The 21,665-nt window shown below is 44.0% G+C and overlaps 3 protein-coding genes across 4 annotated transcripts in view; all 3 read right to left on the bottom strand.

Annotated features, from left to right (window-relative positions):
• LOC139387027 (kinesin-like protein KIF13A) overlaps positions 1-4,362 on the bottom strand; it is a 168,782-nt gene extending 164,420 nt beyond the window's left edge. Inside the window, exons 1-2 of the mRNA XM_071132994.1 lie at positions 4,236-4,362; positions 3,784-3,877 (exon numbers count right to left, since the gene is read on the bottom strand). Coding sequence (XP_070989095.1) covers positions 3,784-3,877; positions 4,236-4,296 — 155 coding nt within the window. The 5' untranslated portion in view covers positions 4,297-4,362. The remainder of the gene's footprint in view (positions 1-3,783; positions 3,878-4,235) is intronic.
• Positions 4,363-6,177: 1,815 nt separating this feature from the next.
• LOC139405666 (E3 ubiquitin-protein ligase NHLRC1-like) lies at positions 6,178-7,673 on the bottom strand. The gene has a single exon (XM_071148085.1). The coding sequence runs from the start codon at positions 7,498-7,500 to the stop codon at positions 6,253-6,255; it is 1,248 nt and encodes a 415-aa protein (XP_071004186.1). The 5' UTR covers positions 7,501-7,673; the 3' UTR covers positions 6,178-6,252.
• A 1,902-nt stretch (positions 7,674-9,575) lies between these two features.
• LOC139387018 (phosphatidylserine synthase 1-like) overlaps positions 9,576-21,665 on the bottom strand; it is a 33,119-nt gene continuing 21,029 nt past the window's right edge. Inside the window, exons 11-15 of one of the 2 annotated variants that reach the window (XM_071132981.1) lie at positions 17,450-17,518; positions 14,077-14,137; positions 11,301-12,833; positions 10,471-11,261; positions 9,576-10,430 (exon numbers count right to left, since the gene is read on the bottom strand). In XM_071132981.1, coding sequence (XP_070989082.1) covers positions 12,739-12,833; positions 14,077-14,137; positions 17,450-17,518 — 225 coding nt within the window. In that variant the 3' untranslated portion in view covers positions 9,576-10,430; positions 10,471-11,261; positions 11,301-12,738. Of the gene's footprint in view, positions 11,262-11,300; positions 12,834-14,076; positions 14,138-17,449; positions 17,519-21,665 lie in introns of both variants that reach the window. The other variant, XM_071132971.1, reaches the window with a different exon arrangement.

The raw sequence follows: 21,665 nt of genomic DNA, 5'->3' as shown, positions 1-21,665 counted from the left end.
TTATAGTGCACTAGTTTACCTGGGTGGTGCAGCATGGTGTTATAGTGTACTAGTTTACCTGGGTGGTTCAGCTCGGTGTTATAGTGTACTAGTTTACCTGGGTGGTGCAGCATGGTGTTATAGTGTACTAGTTTACCTGGGTGGTGCAGCTCGGTGTTAGTGTACTAGTTTACCTGGGTGGTGCAGCTCGGTGTTAGTGTACTAGTTTACCTGGGTGGTGCAGCATGGTGTTATAGTGTACTAGTTTACCTGGGTGGTGCAGCTCGGTGTTAGTGTACTAGTTTACCTGGGTGGTGCAGCATGGTGTTATAGTGTACTAGTTTACCTGGGTGGTGCAGCTCAGTGTTATAGTGTACTAGTTTACCTGGGTGGTGCAGCTCGGTGTTATAGTGTACTAGTTTACCTGGGTGGTGCAGCTCAGTGTTATAGTGTACTAGTTTACCTGGGTGGTGCAGCTCGGTGTTATAGTGTACTAGTTTACCTGGGTGGTGCAGCTCGGTGTTATAGTATACTAGTTTACCTGGGTGGTGCAGCATGGTGTTATAATGTACTAGTTTACCTGGGTGGTGCAGCATGGTGTTATAGTATACTAGTTTACCTGGGTGGTGCAGCTCGGTGTTATAGTATACTAGTTTACCTGGGTGGTGCAGCATGGTGTTATAATGTACTAGTTTACCTGGGTGGTGCAGCATGGTGTTAGTGTACTAGTTTACCTGGGTGGTGCAGCTCAGTGTTATAGTGTACTAGTTTACCTGGGTGGTGCAGCATGGTGTTATAGTGTACTAGTTTACCTGGGTGGTGCAGCTCGGTGTTATAGTGTACTAGTTTACCTGGGTGGTGCAGCATGGTGTTATAGTGTACTAGTTTAACTGGGTGGTGCAGCTCGGTGTTATAGTATACTAGTTTACCTGGGTGGTTCAGCTCGGTGTTATAGCGTACTAGTTTTGACTATAGGGCCTGTGTTCTTCTGTATTTGTCTGACCTCATATAACTAGGAAATGAAGCTTCTGTCTGTGAGCAGCATGTGACTATGGGTTTGTATCAGACACACTGTCTCTGGATCCCATGTAGAGCTGTGACTATGGGTTTGTATCAGACACACTGTCTCTGGATCCCATGTAGAGCTGTGACTATGGGTTTGTATCAGACACACTGTCTCTGGATCCCATGTAGAGATGTGACTATGGGTTTGTATCAGACACACTGTCTCTGGATCCCATGTAGAGCTGTGACTATGGGTTTGTATCAGACACACTGTCTCTGGATCCCATGTAGAGCTGTGACTATGGGTTTGTATCAGACACACTGTCTCTGGATCCCATGTAGAGATGTGACTATGGGTTTGTATCAGACACACTGTCTCTGGATCCCATGTAGAGATGTGACTATGGGTTTGTATCAGACAGACACACTGCCTCTGGATGCCATGTAGAGATGTGACTATGGGTTTGTATCAGACAGACACACTGTCCTGGATCCCATGTAGAGCTGTGACTATGGGTTTGTATCAGACACACTGTCTCTGGATCCCATGTAGAGCTGTGACTATGGGTTTGTATCAGACACACTGTCTCTGGATCCCATGTAGAGATGTGACTATGGGTTTGTATCAGACACACTGTCTCTGGATCCCATGTAGAGATGTGACTATGGGTTTGTATCAGACACACTGCCTCTGGATGCCATGTAGAGATGTGACTATGGGTTTGTATCAGACAGACACACTGTCCTGGATCCCATGTAGAGCTGTGACTATGGGTTTGTATCAGACACACTGTCTCTGGATCCCATGTAGAGATGTGACTATGGGTTTGTATCAGACACACTGTCTCTGGATCCCATGTAGAGATGTGACTATGGGTTTGTATCAGACACACTGTCTCTGGATCCCATGTAGAGATGTGACTATGGGTTTGTATCAGACACACTGCTTTAACACTCTCTCTGCAGTCCTTTCCTCTCTCTCTCTCTCTCTCTCTCTCTCTCTCTCTCTCTCTCTCTCTCTCTCTCTCTCTCTCTCTCTCTCTCTCTCTCTCTCTCTCTCTCTCTCTCTCTCTCTCTCTCTCTCTCTCTCTCTCTCTCTCTCTCTCTCTCTCTCTCTCTCTCAATACACAAAAAAATACGAAGTTTGGGACTCCTTCAAAAAAATAATCAAGGTTAGCTGTCAACTTGAATATTTATGAATCATAAAATTCAAGATGCTTCCTCCCTCTCAGCCAATAGCAAGTGGAGGATAATTACTATGGCATGTTAAACTAGTTGTCCATCCCTAAACCACAGCACCTTTAACACCAAATGTGAAACTCACATGAAAAGTAATGGTGAAGAGACAGAGTCATGCCAAGGCTGGTCAGCTGGTGTGGAATTGTTTAGCTCTAGAATGAGTAGTTATTATGCTTTGGGTTCTGACTGAGACCACAAATTCTGTTTTCTTGGACACAATATGATATATTATTATATTCAAATTGGCTTAATTAGGCTAATTTATGTTTCCAGGTCCCGTAGACAATTATTCAATAGATGATTTACATAACAATCGTAAAAAATGATGATAAGGAAAACCACAAGTACAGTAAACAGGTCGGGCTGTAATTCAGCCACTGATGGCCTCTAGCTGATGCATCTATTTATACAGTCTGTTGCGTTGGAATTTTGTCACAGTTCCAGCAGTTGGTTCGCTGTTGGCTACTTTGTTGAGGAAAAGGTTTTGATCGGGTCCCAGGTCATTCTCAATAAAAGAAGCAGGGGCTTCCACAGGACATTCAAAACATCTGGACAATCTAACATAGAATGATCTTAGTTGATTTGCTTGATTTTTAGGAGATCACAGCAGAATATAAATACTTTGATCAGCTACAGTGTAGCTACAGCAGCAGGCTTCGGGTCTATGGGATGTTATTAGGGCGTTATAGCAGGGCAACGCTGCAGAAAACTTTCTTAAAGAGACAGTATCGAGAGCAAGTCTAAACGGGGTGCTTGAGACGTCCCAACTCTGAGGTCACCACATTGAAGTTGAAATGTAAAACAGTTAAGGTAAGGGTTAGGTAAGGGGTATGTTTAGGGTTAAGGTAAGGGGTATGTTTAGGGTTACGGTAACGATTGGGTTAGGCAGTGTTTCCCAAACTCTGTCCCCGGGAGCCCAAGGGGTGCACGTTTTGGTATTTGCCCTAACACTACACAATAAATTCAAATGATCAACACTTGTTATTTGAAATGGCTTGTGTAGTGGTAGGGCAAAAAAACAAAACGTGCACCCCTTGGGGTCCCGAGGACCGAGTTACCCTGGGTTAGGATAGGGACGTCCCATGGATCCCTAATAGTAGTAACCCTGCCGCGGAGCGAGGTGGGTTAGTGAGCCTGCATTATTAAGCCACTCAGTCACTTTCATCCCGGGGAGAAAAAAACAGATTTTATTTTAAATTACACAGCGAAGATGAACTTCGTTTTCACTGTTTTAAAGCTTGAAAAACTTCCCGGGAAAACTCAACAAAAGTCCACTTTCAGTCCAGTTTCAGCCGGTGTTGAAAGTGTGCGTATGCCCTAATTACACAATCACAGAAGAGTCCAGTCCAGAAGACTGAGAAAATAAAAACTCAACATTGTCTTTATATCCATCAAGTTAGCTGGGAAAAGTCGGTGCCTCGAGGGACAGAGTGTGAGACGCTCCCTAAATACTCATGTCACACCAAAATAAAAGACGACGTTCTTCAAATGGGCCACAGGCACAAACAATATATAATAAAGACAGATCAGAATGTTGAAGAAGTGTAAATGTGTTTTTACCTGCTGTTTTCTCCTTTATTGTTGGAAGGCGGTGGATGCAGAACAGTTTGGTTATCCTCCATATCCACCACACATTTTGTATGCAGTTCCGTTTCTGCAGAGTTCAGAGCAAATGTGTCTCTGTCTTGTTGAGAAAGTTTCCATACATTTCTAATCCAAGTAGCTAGCTAGTTAGCCTAATCATGTATCTACTTAAACTACATCTGACTGACACTTGGCAAGTTGGATTTATTTGCCCTTATTTAAGATTAGAGGTAGCTAGCTAACGTGACACATATAAGCAGCCTGTCATTTGGCTAGAAGACTTGGTTGCTAACTTTCTATCTGCAGCAAAAAAAAAATCTATTTGGGATAAAAGGCTAAAGAAGGGGTACTAAAAACGAGTTAGCACGTATTAAATACAACTGTAACGTTTGCTGAATTCGGGTTCTTTTTCAGTTACGGTAACTTACCTCTCCGGTTCATGGGTCGGACTCTGACTGCAACTTTTACCTTGGTATCCGACATTTTCATCCACTTTCCTCCCAGCCTGGACTACCATCAATGTGTTAGCTAGCAAGCTATGGCTATCCGTCTGGCTCTCCCCGTCCCCGAAAAGACCAGTCCACTTTCAGCCGGTGTTGAACGTGTGAGTATGCCCTAATAACACAATCCCAAAAGAGTCCAGTCCAGAAGACAGAGAAAATAAAAACTGAACATTGTCTTTATATCCATCAAGTTATCGTCCTATGCAGATCCAGCACTGTGCTCCAGTCCCAGACAGCATCACAACCGCCATCTTCAAGTGGGAGCAGTTCACACGATTGTCTCTCTCTCTGGCTGCTGGAAATCATGCGGTGCCTTAAGGCTATGCAACAACAAAAAGGATTTCTCATAACACGAACCGAACTGGCCAATATTGGGAAACCCAGCATGGGGGATCGGGAAGTCGGAAACTGTATCAGTGCACGCGCTTATGGGGTTCCAAAATATTGTGAAATGTAGACTGTGTAAAATGTGTAAGAGGAAGAAGAGGAGGAGATACTAGCCCTCCTCATCAGTGGCCTGAAAGTGACTAAACTTTTACTGATGCCTTTTTTATGTCCGGGACTGGCCCGGATAGCCTAGCCTACTTAGTCGATACACCAGGAGTATAATCATAAGTCCAACACGTTTTGCAAAGGAAACGGTTTACTCCCAAAAAAGGTTTTACAATGAAAACGAGAGTTTCAATTGGACAAATGCAGGTTTCGTTCCGTTTAGATCCGTTTGGATCGTAGTGAATACACCCTATGAAACAGAACATGTGCAAATTACCTCCAAAAGTGTTCAAACAAATAGACTACATTAAAAATAAATGAAATAAATTAACCTTATGGCAAAAGGTCTCCCTTGTAAAATAGATCTTCTGACCTCAATGGGACTTCCTGGATAAATAAAGATGAATACAATTAAATGTATTGTCTAATTAGCACCAGGCTGTCAGTTAAAACATAACCAGAGATGAGCAATGTTCCTAAAATATGTAATGACATAGGTGCAGTCACTGTAAGCACAGTACAGTTTTACAATTAGTAGGCCTAGTTTATTTGTATATCTCAGAAGTAATTATCCACCTGTCATTACCATGTCATTATCCACCTGTCATTACCATGTCATTATCCACCTGTCATGACCATGTTATTATCCACCTGTCATTACCATGTCATTATCCACTTGTCATTACCATGTCATTATCCACCTGTCAAGACCATGTCATTACTCACCTGTCGTTACCATGTCATTATCCACCTGTCATGACCATGTCATTATCCACCTGTCATTACCATGTCATTACCCACCTGTCGTTACCATTTCATTATCCACCTGTCATGACCGTGTCATTATCCACCTGTCATTACCATGTCATTATCCACCTGTCATTATCATGGTATTATCCACATGTAGTTACCATGCCATTATCCACCTGTCATTACCATGTCTTTATCCACCTGTCATTATCATGTTATTATCCACATGTCATTACCATGTCATTATCCACCTGTCATTATCATGTTATTATCCACATGTCATGACCATGTCATTATCCACCTGTCATGACCATGTTATTATCCACCTATCATTACCATGTCATTATCCACCTATCATTACCATGTCATTATCCAGCTGTCATTACCATGTCATTATTCACCTGTCATTACCATGTCATTATCCACCTGTCATTACCATGTTATTACAAAGTATTAAGGACAGGTGAAAATGGGAGGAGAGCCCAAACACCCCATGTTATTAATGCTCTTCATTTCATTCTTTCCAACAGCGTTCGAAAAGAAAAACATGCTCAAAAAAAAATCCTCTTAAAACATTTGTATAATTTTAATCTGGATTTTATTGTGTTACATCACAACAGGTGGAATCACCAGTCATTATGCATTTTGTTTATATTTTTTTTCACAATACAAGTCAGCCAGACAGCTAACTCTTCCTACATCATTTTTGGACTAGAATAGCATCCGAGTGAACTGAATACATCTTCACTGCATGGTCTCCACTGTCTAAAACAATCAGCGTGTTCTGTGCTGTGGCGACCAGCCCCACCGGGCGAACCAAGTCTCCACTGACCAGAGGGGTTAGGACCGGGCCGTTCTGGAGCTTTCCCAAACTCCAAATCAACCCACGCTGGGAGTCTATCACGATCACATCCCCGTCCCTGTCAAAGGCCACGGCAGACATGCAGGGCCACACGGAGGCCCCCAGGCTCAGAGTAAAGCTGTCTATCTGAGAGAGCACGTTAAAGTCTTTGTTGAATATTGTCAGTCTGGTAGGCCGGGGGCCATTTGGAGGTTGTGTGGTGGTGAGCCCCAGTGTCTCCACCAGGGCGATGTTCCCCGTCACCCGACAGCAGGCCACTGCCTTGGGCCGCTGGAGGTCGGTTATGACCGCTCGGTTCATCAGAGTCACGCCACGGGCAAAGTCCACCACGACCTGGGAGAGCGTGCCGGCCTGGATGTCAGTGACCAAGATATGTCCACAGCTGTCCACGTCCACCCCCCAGGGCATCTGGAAGGAGTCCCACACCGCCAGAACATAACTCCCCCTGGAGGTGAACACTTTCACTGCACCGTCACCGGCATCCGTCACAACCACATACCCGCTGGGAGTCACCGCCACATCCACCGGGTGACACACCTCCCCGTGGCCGCGACCCCTCCGCCCGAACCCGTGCAGCCGCCTGCCCTGAGGCCCGAATACCACCACCCTCCTTTCTCCATCGTGCACCACCACCAAGGTCCCAGAGGACCCAAACACGGCCACCCCCGTGGGGTTGATCAGGGACCCCCAGCCCCCGAAGGCTGAGCGAAGCCGCAGAGCTCCAGAGCCCAGACCTCCGACCCAGCCGCTGCCTCCTCTGACCCGATGAGGGACAGGTGACCTGGGGGAGCGGGAGAGCAGAAGATCCTGGAGGTCTGTCAGCGCCTGGCAGTGGGAGGTGCTGTCAACGTCACACAGCTGCCGGCAGAAAGGGCACTCAAGCTTCTCGAGGACGGGGTGGGAGAGCGCCCGGACACATTCCAGACAGAGTACATGGCCGCAGGACAGGTTCTGAGGCCGGCGTTCCTTCTGCCGTGGGTTATACTTCTCGAAGCAGACTTTACACTCCAGCAGGTTGACGTGGATCTCTCTCAAGAGGATCCCCTCTGTTCTCAGTGAGGAAGGAGGAACAGGAACATCAGCCATGATAGTGTAGATATCCTCTCTTTTACTTTACCCGATGGCTGTCACAGTGTCAGCTCTGCTGCAGTCTCTTTACCCGACGACAGTCACAGTGTCAGCTCTGCTGCAGTCTACCCAACGGCAGTCACAGTGTCAGCTCTTCTGCAGTCTCTTTACCCAACGACAGTCACAGTGTCAGCTCTGCTGCAGTCTCTTTACCCAACGACAGTCAGTGTCAGCTCTGCTGCAGTCTCTTTACCCAACGACAGTCACAGTGTCAGCTCTGCTGCAGTCTACCCGACGACAGTCACAGTGTCAGCTCTGCTGCAGTCTCTTAACCCAACGGCAGTCACAGTGTCAGCTCTGCTGCAGTCTCTTTACCCAACGACAGTCACAGTGTCAGCTCTGCTGCAGTCTCTTTACCCAACGACAGTCACAGTGTCAGCTCTGCTGCAGTCTCTTTACCCAACGACAGTCACAGTGTCAGCTCTGCTGCAGTCTCTTAACCCAACGACAGTCAGTGTCAGCTCTGCTGCAGTCTCTTTACCCAACGACAGTCACAGTGTCAGCTCTGCTGCAGTCTCTTAACCCAACGACAGTCACAGTGTCAGCTCTGCTGCAGTCTACCCAACGACAGTCACAGTGTCAGCTCTGCTGCAGTCTCTTTACCCAACGACAGTCACAGTGTCAGCTCTGCTGCAGTCTACCCAACGACAGTCACAGTGTCAGCTCTGCTGCAGTCTGCTACGGCTGGAAAGTATTTTTGAGGAAACACGGAGGAAATATGTTGAAAGTCAGAGAGGGAAAGAGAGAGGAGGAAAGAGACGGAGAGAGGAAAACACAACACGGGTGACATTTTGAAAGTCTGAGAACACTGGCCTCCTGTAGGCTTAGGCTGTCATGTGACTTTGACACAGTGGGCAGGCTCACTCTGAGGCCCTCTGCTGCCCTCTAGTGGAAAGAGGTGTCACACAGGTCTGAGGAACAATTCAGTGACTTCTGGAATCTCTGAGCCATGCAGTAAAACAATTAACACTAGTCTGGATGGTAATGGGTCACTTCTGAAAGGACTTCTGTTTGTCAGAATAGACACAAGTACGCAGTGATTTAGGGGCCCTCTGCTAGTTACTCCACATTACTCTGTGTGACTTCAAAACCATCATCCTGTCATTTCTAGTCTATGGTCAAAGTCATCGCTTTAACTTCTTCCTGACTTGGCAGCAGCATCAATTAACAGTTTGTTGAAATCCATCTCTTTATAGGTCAGAACATGGAGGCTATTTCTGTCTGTTCCCTGGCGTGCCGAACGAGTGAAATCTGATCCCTCTGGCTGCTTCTCAAACGGCACCCTACTCCCTATATAGTGCACTACCTCTGACCGGCACCCAATGGGCCCTGGTCAAAAGTGGTGCACCGAATAGGGACTAGGGTGCCATTTGGGACAGGTTGGTTGAGTGGTGAGGAAGGACAGCTCCAGAGCAGGCCCACTTCCCTCTCCTGCTAGAGAGCAGACCCCCCTCCAGAGGTCAATCCAGGGAATTACACATCTTCTACTGGACTAATCTCAGCAACCCAAAAACAAATCTCACTTGAGTGCTGGCCAAGCATCTTCATCTCCACAAGACTACGGTTTTGTCGACCCAAGGGCCTAATTGGACAGTGGCAAGCAAGTTCCAATAAACACCTGGAGTTGGACAAGCTATTAACTGTAGTGCTTTATACTTAGTGATTAGGCCTGTATGCAGATACTGTACCCTGGATAACTAAAATACAGCTTTGGTGTTTGGAGGAACCCACAGTAGGGTCCCAAATGTGTTGTAGAATTATTGTGTAAATAGCTCAATATTTTGGAATCAACATGTGTACTGGAACCAGGAAGCATTCCACGATACATCATGTGCATATTATAATCATTCAGCTCTATCAACCTTTTCAACTATGAACCCTTGAATCACAAGGGGAGTTACAGAGAATGGATAAGACCACATAACGAAGGCCTTTGTACAAAGGCTATAGGTTTTAACCTCAACACAGTACAAGGTATTTCTAATGAGACATACACACAGTCTACAAGACAATTGAAGAGGAAATACTAAACATTTTTAATAAAGTTTTATTAATTCAGAGTGAAAAAAACAAACAAAAACACAAGTCTCCTTTTCGAGAGGGATTGTTTTGGCAAAATGGCATCTTCATTCCAGAAACAATACGCCATATTCTATACAGCCAGGGAGTCTGGTCCATGCTACCTGGGGATGAGTGTCAGTGTCTGATTTTGACATAAAGAAATATTTGTGTTGAGATGATGGCTATGGTTGAATACTTCTAAAATGCACCCTTCTATCCTCCCTTCCATCCTCCCTTCCACCCTCCCTCGAAATATTCACTTATCTGACAACTGGATGGGTGATAATAGCTCAGAGTGACATCGCTAAACTCCATTCGTCAAACCACATTTCTCAGGAATTATACGCAATTTTGTATACAAAAAAAAGTAGCTTAGAAAGACACAGTTATGTCAGAACAGCGTTTACTCCAAGGGGGAGGAAGGATGGATGCATTCTCAGAGTATTACCCAGGCCCAGTGACTGACAAACCTTTACTTGAGCAATAAGGCCCGGGGGGGTGTGATATAAGGCCAATATACCACGGCTAAGGGCTGTTCTTAGACACAATGCAACACGGCCCTTAGCCATGGTATATTGGCCATATACCACAAACCCCCTGAGGTGCCTTATTGCTATTATTAGCTGGTTACCAACATAATTAGAGCAGTAAAAATACATGTTTTGTCATACCCGTGGTATATGGTCTGATATACCACGGCTGTCAGCCAATCAGCATTCAGAGCTCGAACCACCCAGTTTATAATCAATAGAACACTGGAATAAAGACTAAAGGAGAAATGTAGAAGGCTGAATACAAACTGCAAAAAAGTGTTAAAAAGAACAAAACTACATACATACATACATACATACATACATACATACATACATACATACATACATACATACATACATACATACATACATACATACATACATACATACAGGCACAAGGGCATTGAATTAAAAATGTTCACAGCAACACTGAAAAAAGACATGGTGTGAATACTGGCTTACTGATGTGGTGCGACACTGACGCAAAGACCATGTTGTCACTACTACAGTAGTAAATCTGTAGCCTCCCCCAGGCCCTCCCGAGACACTCCATTTCCAACACTTAGCCATGCAAAATGCCATGAAGGGGAGAACATCCACATCGTAGGAAAACAAAGCTACCTGCCTGCACAGACAGACCAAGCTCCAACTATGAACGACTGGCCTCGTCGTTTACTGGAAAAACACAGCAGCCCAGATGTGAAGGGAGAGGAAGGCTGCATTCTAAATGGCATCAAAATCCCTTTATAGTGCACTACTTTTGAACCAGGGCCCATAGGACTCTGGTCAAAGGTCACTATACAGGGAATAGGGTGCCATTTGGGACGTCACATAATAAATCACACAAAGGTTATGACGATGATTTCACAAAACATTACAGTAAATGTACAGCATCTCCAAAACAGCGTAAGTCAACGGTTAATATGGAGCTGGTGGAGTAAAGACAATCCTCTGACCCAGGAGGTCAAACACAACAATCACATACGTCCGTCCTTACATGCCAAAGCAGCTTTGCATTAAAATCCTGGTGCCATATGTACCAAGCATCTCTACTCTGACAGTACAGTGCTGATCTAGGATCAGTTTGAGCATTTTAGAGCATAATGAGTACGATTACATTGGGACCTGATCCTAGATCAGCCCTCCTACTCAGAAGTTTGATACATATGGCCTCTGTTCACATTCCTCTCTTTGTTCAAGTCATAAAAACAAACCAAAAATGGTGAACACTTGTAAATATGAACCAACTGACGATGAAGAGTTGGAGCAGAGAATAACAGCCTTCCTCTACAGTAGTCAACACGAGAGTCCAACTTCTGTCATATTTACACAGCTATATCATCTCTGCTGCCCAAATGGCACCCTATTGTCTTCTTAGTGCAGTACATTGGACTGGGGTCTGGTCAATCTTAGTGCACTATATAGAGAATAGGGCCCCATTTACATACAGTAGTCTGATGGAGGTGTGGGGGGGGCTATGTCATAAACCCTCACATGTCCATAATAGTGTGAATAACGGAAGCCATATTGTTCAGGGAGGAATCCTAACCAGTCTAACTGGCAGTAGAGGCATAATCCGGATTTGACTTCTACAGGAAACCAAAAGTAAGGCATGTGATATCAGAAATGTCTAAATGTGATCGTCAATCTAAAATAGTCATAATTATAAATACAGTTTATACAGGTTTTATACACATTTTGATATAGCCTCTATAATATATGTAAACAGACTATAAAATGTCAAAATTGTTGTTGTTGTTTTCTTGGAAAACTGAGTACCACTATGATACAATAATCAATAGCTAACTTATTGCATTTACAACTAGGCGAAGTCCAACCAGCCAATGAATGGGATTGTTGGAATGGAATGTTGGCATATTGACAGTTAATTGGACAAATGACTAGAATCGTTCCTCTAAAAGCTGTCCGGTTAGCTAGCTAACAAACACACACTGTAGACAAATTCCCCCAATTCATTATTTTACACAATATCTTATCACAGCACTGGCTAACCATGGTTGAGCAACTCCCTGACCAAAATGGCCGACAGCCTGTATACCATCATAAGAAGGTTCATATCCATTCTAGTATTCTAATTCTATGGGCTGAAGCACATGAAAGATATATGGTACAGGATAAACGTAGCTCTCCAATCACAGTAGTTTATCAACTCCTGTACAATGGAACATGCATTCTTCGGTTCTGACTGAGGAGAAGCAATATTGCCGCCACACACACATGCTTACGCAGACACACACAAACTGATCAGCCGTAAGGTAGGTAGGAGCTCTGACCGTGTGAACCACCAGTAGGTATCTGTGTGGTTCTCTGATCTATAGGCCACCCCCCCGCCCCCCCCTCTCCATCTACAACCCTGCATGGACATGGTGTCTGTCTATCCTGTCCACTGACCATGCCCCTAACCTGGGCCCACTCTCCCCTCTTATGGATGGGTGCTTCTCCGTACGTTAAAATGCACAGGGAAAGTGTTGTCTATCCTTTCTTTCTCTTCCATCTCTCCCAACATGCACCTCTTCCTCTGTGGTCCGGGTTTCTGACAGGAGAAGAAGGCGGGACTCCACCCTGGGTGGCAGGGCTAGCATTACTTCTTCCCCAGCCCATTGGTGGATTTGTTCTTCCCTGAGCTCCGCCCACGCTGCCTGGTGGGAGGAGCCTCACCCTCAGAATGCAGTTCTCCTGCAAGGTTTAAGTTTAGGATTAAGTTTAGATAAGGTTTAAGTTTAGGATTAGGTTCAGGTTTATTATAACATATTGGTACATATCTAGAAAACACATCAAATGTGATGTCATACAATATAAAACAGTAAAAAGATATGGTGTGCATCCTAAATGGCACCCTATTGCCTATACAGTGCACTAATTTTGACCAGAGCCCTATGGGTAGTGTGCATTGTAGAGGATGCCATTTGAGACACAACCAAGATGTCTAAATATACAGACAGTGCACCATCAAAGTCATACACAACAAATAGACATAGCCAAAGAACAGAGTGAGAGAGGGAAAGATTCTCATTGTTTTAATGTTCATATTGTGTCTGTGTTGAACAATTCGCAAAGACATCTCTAATGGACGACACATTTTGATGGTTGAACATAGTTGAAAGTAGGTGTGTTTCCATTGGATAAGAGGCAAGTTCCCCAATCAAACCACTAGAGGTCAGACCACTACCTAACTATATTTACAGTAAACTCTCCCAGTCAACCACTAGAGGTCAGACCACTACCTGACTATATTTACAGTAAACCCTCCCAGTCAACCACTAGGTCAGACCACTACCTAACTGTATTTAGAGAAAACCCTCCCAGTCAACCACTAGGTCAGACCACTACCTAACTGTATTTACAGTAAACTCTCCCAGTCAACCACTAGAGGTCAGACCACTGCCTAGCTATATTTACAGTAAACTCTCCCAGTCTCAGATTGGATGAAACTCAAGTTACCCAACAATGGGAGGCATAAATAACTAAAAATGGCATATTACATACGAAACCCATTAATAATGACCTGCATGTGTTTAACCCTAGCAGATGAATAGAGACACCATAGTTACCTTGTTCTGTTTAACCCTAGAGGATGAATAGAGACACCATAGTTACCTTGTTCTGTTTAACCCTAGAGGATGAATAGAGACCATAGTTACCTTGTTCTGTTTAACCCCTAGAGGATGAATAGAGACACCATAGTTACCTTGTTCTGTTTACCCCTAGAGGATGAATAGAGACAATAGTTACCTCTCCCTTGTTCTGTTTAACCCTAGAGGATGAATAGAGACCATAGTTACCTTGTTCTGTTTAACCCCTAGAGGATGAATAGAGACACCATAGTTACCTTGTTCCGTTTACCCCTAGAGGATGAATAGACACCATAGTTACCTTGTTCTGTTTAACCCTAGAGGATGAATAGAGACACCATAGTTACCTTTCCCTTGTTCTGACACAAAGTCCTCATTGTAGTTGCTGTCCTCACATTCAGAGTAGCTCTGTAAAACACAGGAGGGGTCAGAACAGACATGTCACTGACATAGGGCTGAGAGAACGCTACACAGCCAACAGCCAGCTGATCCAGCCACAGGCAGGAGTCCTAAATGGCATCCTCCCCCCCCCTATACTGTATAGTGCACTAGAGTCCTGGTGAAAAGTAGTGCACTAGGCTATATAGGGAGTAGGGTGCCATTTGGGACAAAGTCATTGGCGTGAATACAAGGTTAATGATCTACAGGTGAAAAGCTGTGACATCCTGTCATGTTCTTTATAGATGAACCACAAGGTCAGATGAACCACAAGGTCATATTCCCTGAAGACTAAACTACACAGTGAGTCAGCTAGTTTATGATGGAACTCTAAAAACACAGGTGTGGAAACTGCCATTCACAGCACGGTAAAAATGAGGGTTAAACAACATTCTACACAAATCATGGTTTCTGTAGAAAAGCTTTCCAGCTGGCTATGAGTACTTCTCAGAGAACTCTCTCAAACCCTCACTCAGAGAACTCTCTCAAACCCTCACTCAGAGAACTCTCTCAAACCCTCACTCAGAGAACTCTCTCAAACCCTCACTCAGAGAACTCTCTCAAACCCTCACTCTGGCCCTGGGACTTTAGGCGGCAGCAAACTTGGCTAGGCAAACTGAACGAGTGAGCTCGCATACTCCCTTAAAAAGACCTTCGCTTGAAAAACAGCAATACTACTGTTTGTCCATGTTGAGATGCTGTAGCCAGATGCTTCAAAATAGTCTGAATTAATCTAAGATAACTCAAGAAATCTGTAATTAATTTAGACGTTTTTGCAGTGACTTTAGTCGCTCAATTAAGCAAACTAAATGAGACGCACAAATATCAACCCCGCCAACAAAAAATAAAATGCTAACCTCCCCTGTTATTGTAATGGTGAGAGGTTAGCATGTCTTGGGGGTATGATATAAAATGCTAACCTCCCCTGTTATTGTAATGGTGAGAGGTTAGCATGTCTTGGGGGTATGATATAAAATGCTAACCCCCCCTGTTATTGTAATGGTGAGAGGTTAGCATGTCTTGGTGGTATGATATAAAATGCTAACCTCCCCTGTTATTGTAATGGTGAGAGGTTAGCATGTCTTGGGGGTATGATATAAAATACTAACCTCCCCTGTTATTGTAATGGTGAGAGGTTAGCATGTCTTGGGGGTATGATATAAAATGCTAACCCCCCCTGTTATTGTAATGGTGAGAGGTTAGCATGTCTTGGTGGTATGATATAAAATGCTAACCTCCCCTGTTATTGTAATGGTGAGAGGTTAGCATGTCTTGGGGGTATGATATAAAATTCTAACCTCCCCTGTTATTGTAATGGTGAGAGGTTAGCATGTCTTGGGGGTATGATATAAAATTCTAACCTCCCCTGTTATTGTAATGGTGAGAGGTTAGCATGTCTTGGGGGTATGATATAAAATGCTAAGCTCCCCTGTTATTGTAATGGTGAGAGGTTAGCATGTCTTGGGGGTATGATATAAAATGCTAAGCTCCCCTGTTATTGTAATGGTGAGAGGTTAGCATGTCTTGGGGGTATGATATAAAATGCTAAGCTCCCCTGTTATTGTAATGGTGAGAGGTTAGCATGTCTTGGGGGTATGATATAAAATGCTAAGCTCCCCTGTTATTGTAATGGTGAGAGGTTAGCATGTCTTGGGGGTATGATATAAAATGCTAAGCTCCCCTGTTATTGTAATGGTGAGAGGTTAGCATGTCTTGGGGGTATGATATAAAATGCTAAGCTCCCCTGTTATTGTAATGGTGAGAGGTTAGCATGTCTTGGGGGTATGATATAAAATGCTAAGCTCCCCTGTTATTGTAATGGTGAGAGGTTAGCATGTCTTGGGGGTATGATATAAAATGCTAACCTCCGCTGTTATTGTAATGGTGAGAGGTTAGCATGTCTTGGGGGTATGATATAAAATGCTAACCTCACCTGTTATTGTAATGGTGAGAGGTTAGCATGTCTTGGGGGTATGATATGAAATGCTAACCAAGACATGCTAACCTCTCACCATTACAATAACAGGGGAGGTTAGCATTTTATATCACACCCCCAAGACATGCTAACCTCCCCTGTTATTGTAATGGTGAGAGGTTAGCATGTCTTGGGGGTATGATATGAAATGCTAACCTCGCCTGTTATTGTAATGGTGAGAGGTTAGCATGTCTTGGTGGTATGATATTTTTGGTCATTGCATGCTATGAATATGGGACCAAATGCTAAACCTTTGATTATTTTAATACACAAGTTAATGGGGGGGGGGCGCTATGTACAAAAAGTGCTGTACCTATTAAACGATTCACCCGATAGAGATGAAAATGCCCTCAAATTAAAGCTGACAGTCTGCACTTTAACCTCATGGCTGACAGTCTGCACTTCAACCTCATAGCTGACAGTCGGCACTTTAACCTCATGGCTGACAGTCCGGCACTTTAACCTCATAGCTGACAGTCGGCACTTCAACCTCATAGCTGACAGTAGAAGACACTACTAGTGCCTGTCATGACCTGGGATAGTCACAGTTCCAGGGACATGTGTTCTAAATTACCTGGAATAGTCACAGTTCCAGGGACATGTGTTCTAAATGACCTGGGATAGTCACAGTTCCGGGGACATGTGTTCTAAATGACCTGGGATAGTCACAGTTCCGGGGACATGTGTTCTAAATGACCTGGGATAGTCACAGTTCCAGGGACGTGTTCTAAACGACCTGGAATAGTCACAGTTCCAGGGACATGTGTTCTAAACGACCTGGAATAGTCACAGTTCCAGGGACGTGTTCTAAACGACCTGGAATAGTCACAGTTCCAGGGACATGTGTTCTAAACGACCTGGGATAGTCACAGTTCCAGGGACGTGTTCTAAACGACCTGGGATAGTCACAGTTCCAGGGACATGTGTTCTAAACGACCTGGGATAGTCACAGTTCCAGGGACATGTGTTCTAAACGACCTGGAATAGTCACAGTTCCAGGGACGTGTTCTAAACGACCTGGGATAGTCACAGTTCCAGGGACATGTGTTCTAAACGACCTGGGATAGTCACAGTTCCAGGGACGTGTTCTAAACGACCTGGGATAGTCACAGTTCCAGGGACATGTGTTCTAAACGACCTGGGATAGTCACAGTTCCAGGGACATGTGTTCTAAACGACCTGGGATAGTCACAGTTCCAGTGACCTGGGTGATGAATAAAGGTGCATGTATATGGAGAATGGTTGCAGCAGGACCATCCTGTAGTCAACGAGGTGTAGTTCATATCTAGCCAGGTATGTCAGCATACCTTCTCTTTGGGGCCGTAGATCTCTGCATACCACACCATCCCATACAGACACAGGAATGTGATCAAGGCCTGGGAGGACAGGAGACAGAGTTAAGGCCACAGGCAGTTCAAGGTCACGTTTCAGCTTTATTGTCCTTGAAACAATAGTCAAAACATAAAATACAAAAATATACATATATCTATGAATACAATGAAATGAATACAATGAAATGAATACAATGAAATGAATACACCAACATCAAGTAGTCCCTCATATAGCCAACATGTCAGCCACAAAATGAAAGTCCTTTTAGCTGTAAACACACTGACATTCCATAGATAAAGCAGTACTAGGACAACTACAGCCCTGGTACGTTATCCTGTCACCATCTAATACTAGGACAACTACAGCCCTGGTACGTTATCCTGTCACCATCTAATACTAGGACAACTACAGCCCTGGTACGTTATCCTGTCACCATCTAATACTAGGACAACTACAGCCCTGGTACGTTATCCTGTCACCATCTAATACTAGGACAACTACAGCCCTGGTACGTTATCCTGTCACCATCTAATACTAGGACAACTACAGCCCTGGTACGTTATCCTGTCACCATCTAATACCAAATACTAGGACAACTACAGCCCTGGTACGTTATCCTGTCACCATCTAATACTAGGACAACTACAGCCCTGGTAGGTTATCCTGTCATCATCTAATACTAGGACAACTACAGCCCTGGTACGTTATCCTGTCACCATCTAATACTAGGACAACTACAGCCCTGGTAGGTTATCCTGTCATCATCTAATACTAGGACAACTACAGCCCTGGTAGGTTATCCTGTCACCATCTAATACTAGGACAACTACAGCCCTGGTACGTTATCCTGTCACCATCTAATACTAGGACAACTACAGCCCTGGTAGGTTATCCTGTCATCACCTAATACTAGGACAACTACAGCCCTGGTACGTTATCCTGTCATCATCTAATACTAGGACAACTACAGCCCTGGTACATTATCCTGTCATCATCTAATACTAGGACAACTACAGCCCTGGTACGTTATCCTGTCACCATCTAATACTAGGACAACTACAGCCCTGGTACATTATCCTGTCATCATCTAATACTAGGACAACTACAGCCCTGGTACGTTATCCTGTCACCATCTAATACTAGGACAACTACAGCCCTGGTAGGTTATCCTGTCATCATCTAATACTAGGACAACTACAGCCCTGGTACGTTATCCTGTCATCATCTAATACTAGGACAACTACAGCCCTGGTACGTTATCCTGTCATCATCTAATACTAGGACAACTACAGCCCTGGTACGTTATCCTGTCACCATCTAATACTAGGACAACTACAGCCCTGGTACGTTATCCTGTCACCATCTAATACTAGGACAACTACAGCCCTGGTACGTTATCCTGTCATCATCTAATACTAGGACAACTACAGCCCTGGTACGTTATCCTGTCACCATCTAATACTAGGACAACTACAGCCCTGGTACGTTATCCTGTCATCATCTAATACTAGGACAACTACAGCCCTGGTACGTTATCCTGTCACCATCTAATACTAGGACAACTACAGCCCTGGTACGTTATCCTGTCACCATCTAATACTAGGACAACTACAGCCCTGGTACGTTATCCTGTCACCATCTAATACTAGGACAACTACAGCCCTGGTACATTATCCTGTCACCATCTAATACTAGGACAACTACAGCCCTGGTACGTTATCCTGTCATCACCTAATACTAGGACAACTACAGCCCTGGTACATTATCCTGTCACCATCTAATACTAGGACAACTACAGCCCTGGTACGTTATCCTGTCACCATCTAATACTAGGACAACTACAGCCCTGGTAGGTTATCCTGTCATCATCTAATACTAGGACAACTACAGCCCTGGTACGTTATCCTGTCACCATCTAATACTAGGACAACTACAGCCCTGGTACATTATCCTGTCACCATCTAATACTAGGACAACTACAGCCCTGGTACGTTATCCTGTCATCACCTAATACTAGGACAACTACAGCCCTGGTACGTTATCCTGTCACCATCTAATACTAGGACAACTACAGCCCTGGTACATTATCCTGTCACCATCTAATACTAGGACAACTACAGCCCTGGTAGGTTATCCTGTCATCATCTAATACTAGGACAACTACAGCCCTGGTACGTTATCCTGTCACCATCTAATACTAGGACAACTACAGCCCTGGTAGGTTATCCTGTCATCATCTAATACTAGGACAACTACAGCCCTGGTACGTTATCCTGTCACCATCTAATACTAGGACAACTACAGCCCTGGTACGTTATCCTGTCACCATCTAATACTAGGACAACTACAGCCCTGGTAGGTTATCCTGTCATCATCTAATACTAGGACAACTACAGCCCTGGTACGTTATCCTGTCATCACCTAATACTAGGACAACTACAGCCCTGGTACATTATCCTGTCACCATCTAATAATAGGACAACTACAGCCCTGGTACATTATCCTGTCACCATCTAATACTAGGACAACTACAGCCCTGGTACGTTATCCTGTCACCATCTAATACTAGGACAACTACAGCCCTGGTACGTTGGTCCAACAGTCACATGATCTTAACGATGACCAAGCTATTTATGGTACATTAACTATGACAAAAAACAGACTGGTCTGCTAACATAAATAGTGATATGTACTTTTAGAGACCTGAACAACTGTTTGGAGACTAGTTTTACTATGTACATAAACAAACCACTTGAACATGACAGCTGTGTGGAGACTGGTATGTTTATGTACACAGTAATACTACTTGAACATGACAGCTGTGTGGAGACTGGTATGTTTATGTACACAGTAATACTACTTGAACATGACAGCTGTGTGGAGACTGGTATGTTTACGTACACAGTAATACTACTTGAACATGACAGCTGTGTGGAGACAGGTATGTTTATGTGCACAGTAATTCTACTTGAACATGACAGCTGTGTGGAGACTGGTATGTTTATGTACACAGTAATACTACTTGAACATGACAGCTGTGTGGAGACTGGTATGTTTATGTGCACAGTAATTCTACTTGAACATGACAGCTGTGTGGAGACTGGTATGTTTATGTACACAGTAATACTACTTGAACATGACAGCTGTGTGGAGACTGGTATGTGTATGTACACAGTAATACTACTTGAACATGACAGCTGTGTGGAGACTGGTATGTTTATGTACACAGTAATACTACTTGAACATGACAGCTGTGTGGAGACTGGTATGTTTATGTACACAGTAATACTACTTGAACATGACAGCTGTGTGGAGACTGGTATGTTTATGTGCACAGTAATACCACTTGAACATGACAGCTGTGTGGAGACTGGTATGTTTATGTACACAGTAATACTACTTGAACATGACAGCTGTGTGGAGACTGGTATGTTTATGTACACAGTAATACTACTTGAACATGACAGCTGTGTGGAGACTGGTATGTTTATGTGCACAGTAATACTACTTGAACATGACAGCTGTGTGGAGACTGGTATGTTTATGTGCACAGTAATACTACTTGAACATGACAGCTGTGTGGAGACTGGTATGTTTATGTGCACAGTAATACTACTTGAACATGACAGCTGTGTGGAGACTGGTATGTTTATGTACACAGTAATACTACTTGAACATGACAGCTGTGTGGAGAATGGTATGTTTATGTACACAGTAATACTACTTGAACATGACAGCTGTGTGGAGACTGGTATGTTTATGTGCACAGTAATACTACTTGAACATGACAGCTGTGTGGAGACTGGTATGTTTATGTGCACAGTAATACTACTTGAACATGACAGCTGTGTGGAGACTGGTATGTTTATGTGCACAGTAATACTACTTGAACATGACAGCTGTGTGGAGACTGGTATGTTTATGTACACAGTAATACTACTTGAACATGACAGCTGTGTGGAGACTGGTATGTTTATGTACACAGTAATACTACTTGAACATGACAGCTGTGTGGAGACTGGTATGTTTATGTGCACAGTAATACTACTTGAACATGACAGCTGTGTGGAGACTGGTATGTTTATGTGCACAGTAATACTACTTGAACATGACAGCTGTGTGGAGACTGGTATGTTTATGTACACAGTAATACTACTTGAACATGACAGCTGTGTGGAGACTGGTATGTTT

Source organism: Oncorhynchus clarkii, chromosome 3, assembly GCF_045791955.1.
Source record: "Oncorhynchus clarkii lewisi isolate Uvic-CL-2024 chromosome 3, UVic_Ocla_1.0, whole genome shotgun sequence".
Lineage (NCBI taxonomy): Eukaryota > Metazoa > Chordata > Actinopteri > Salmoniformes > Salmonidae > Oncorhynchus > Oncorhynchus clarkii.
Note: the sequence above shows the minus strand (reverse complement) of the source record. Positions and strands in the feature narration are given on the sequence as shown.

Coding starts and splice junctions, on each gene's coding strand:
- LOC139405666 (XM_071148085.1), bottom strand. CDS start 7,500: ATGGCTGATGTTCCTGTTCCTCCTTCCTCACTGAGAACAGAGGGGATC.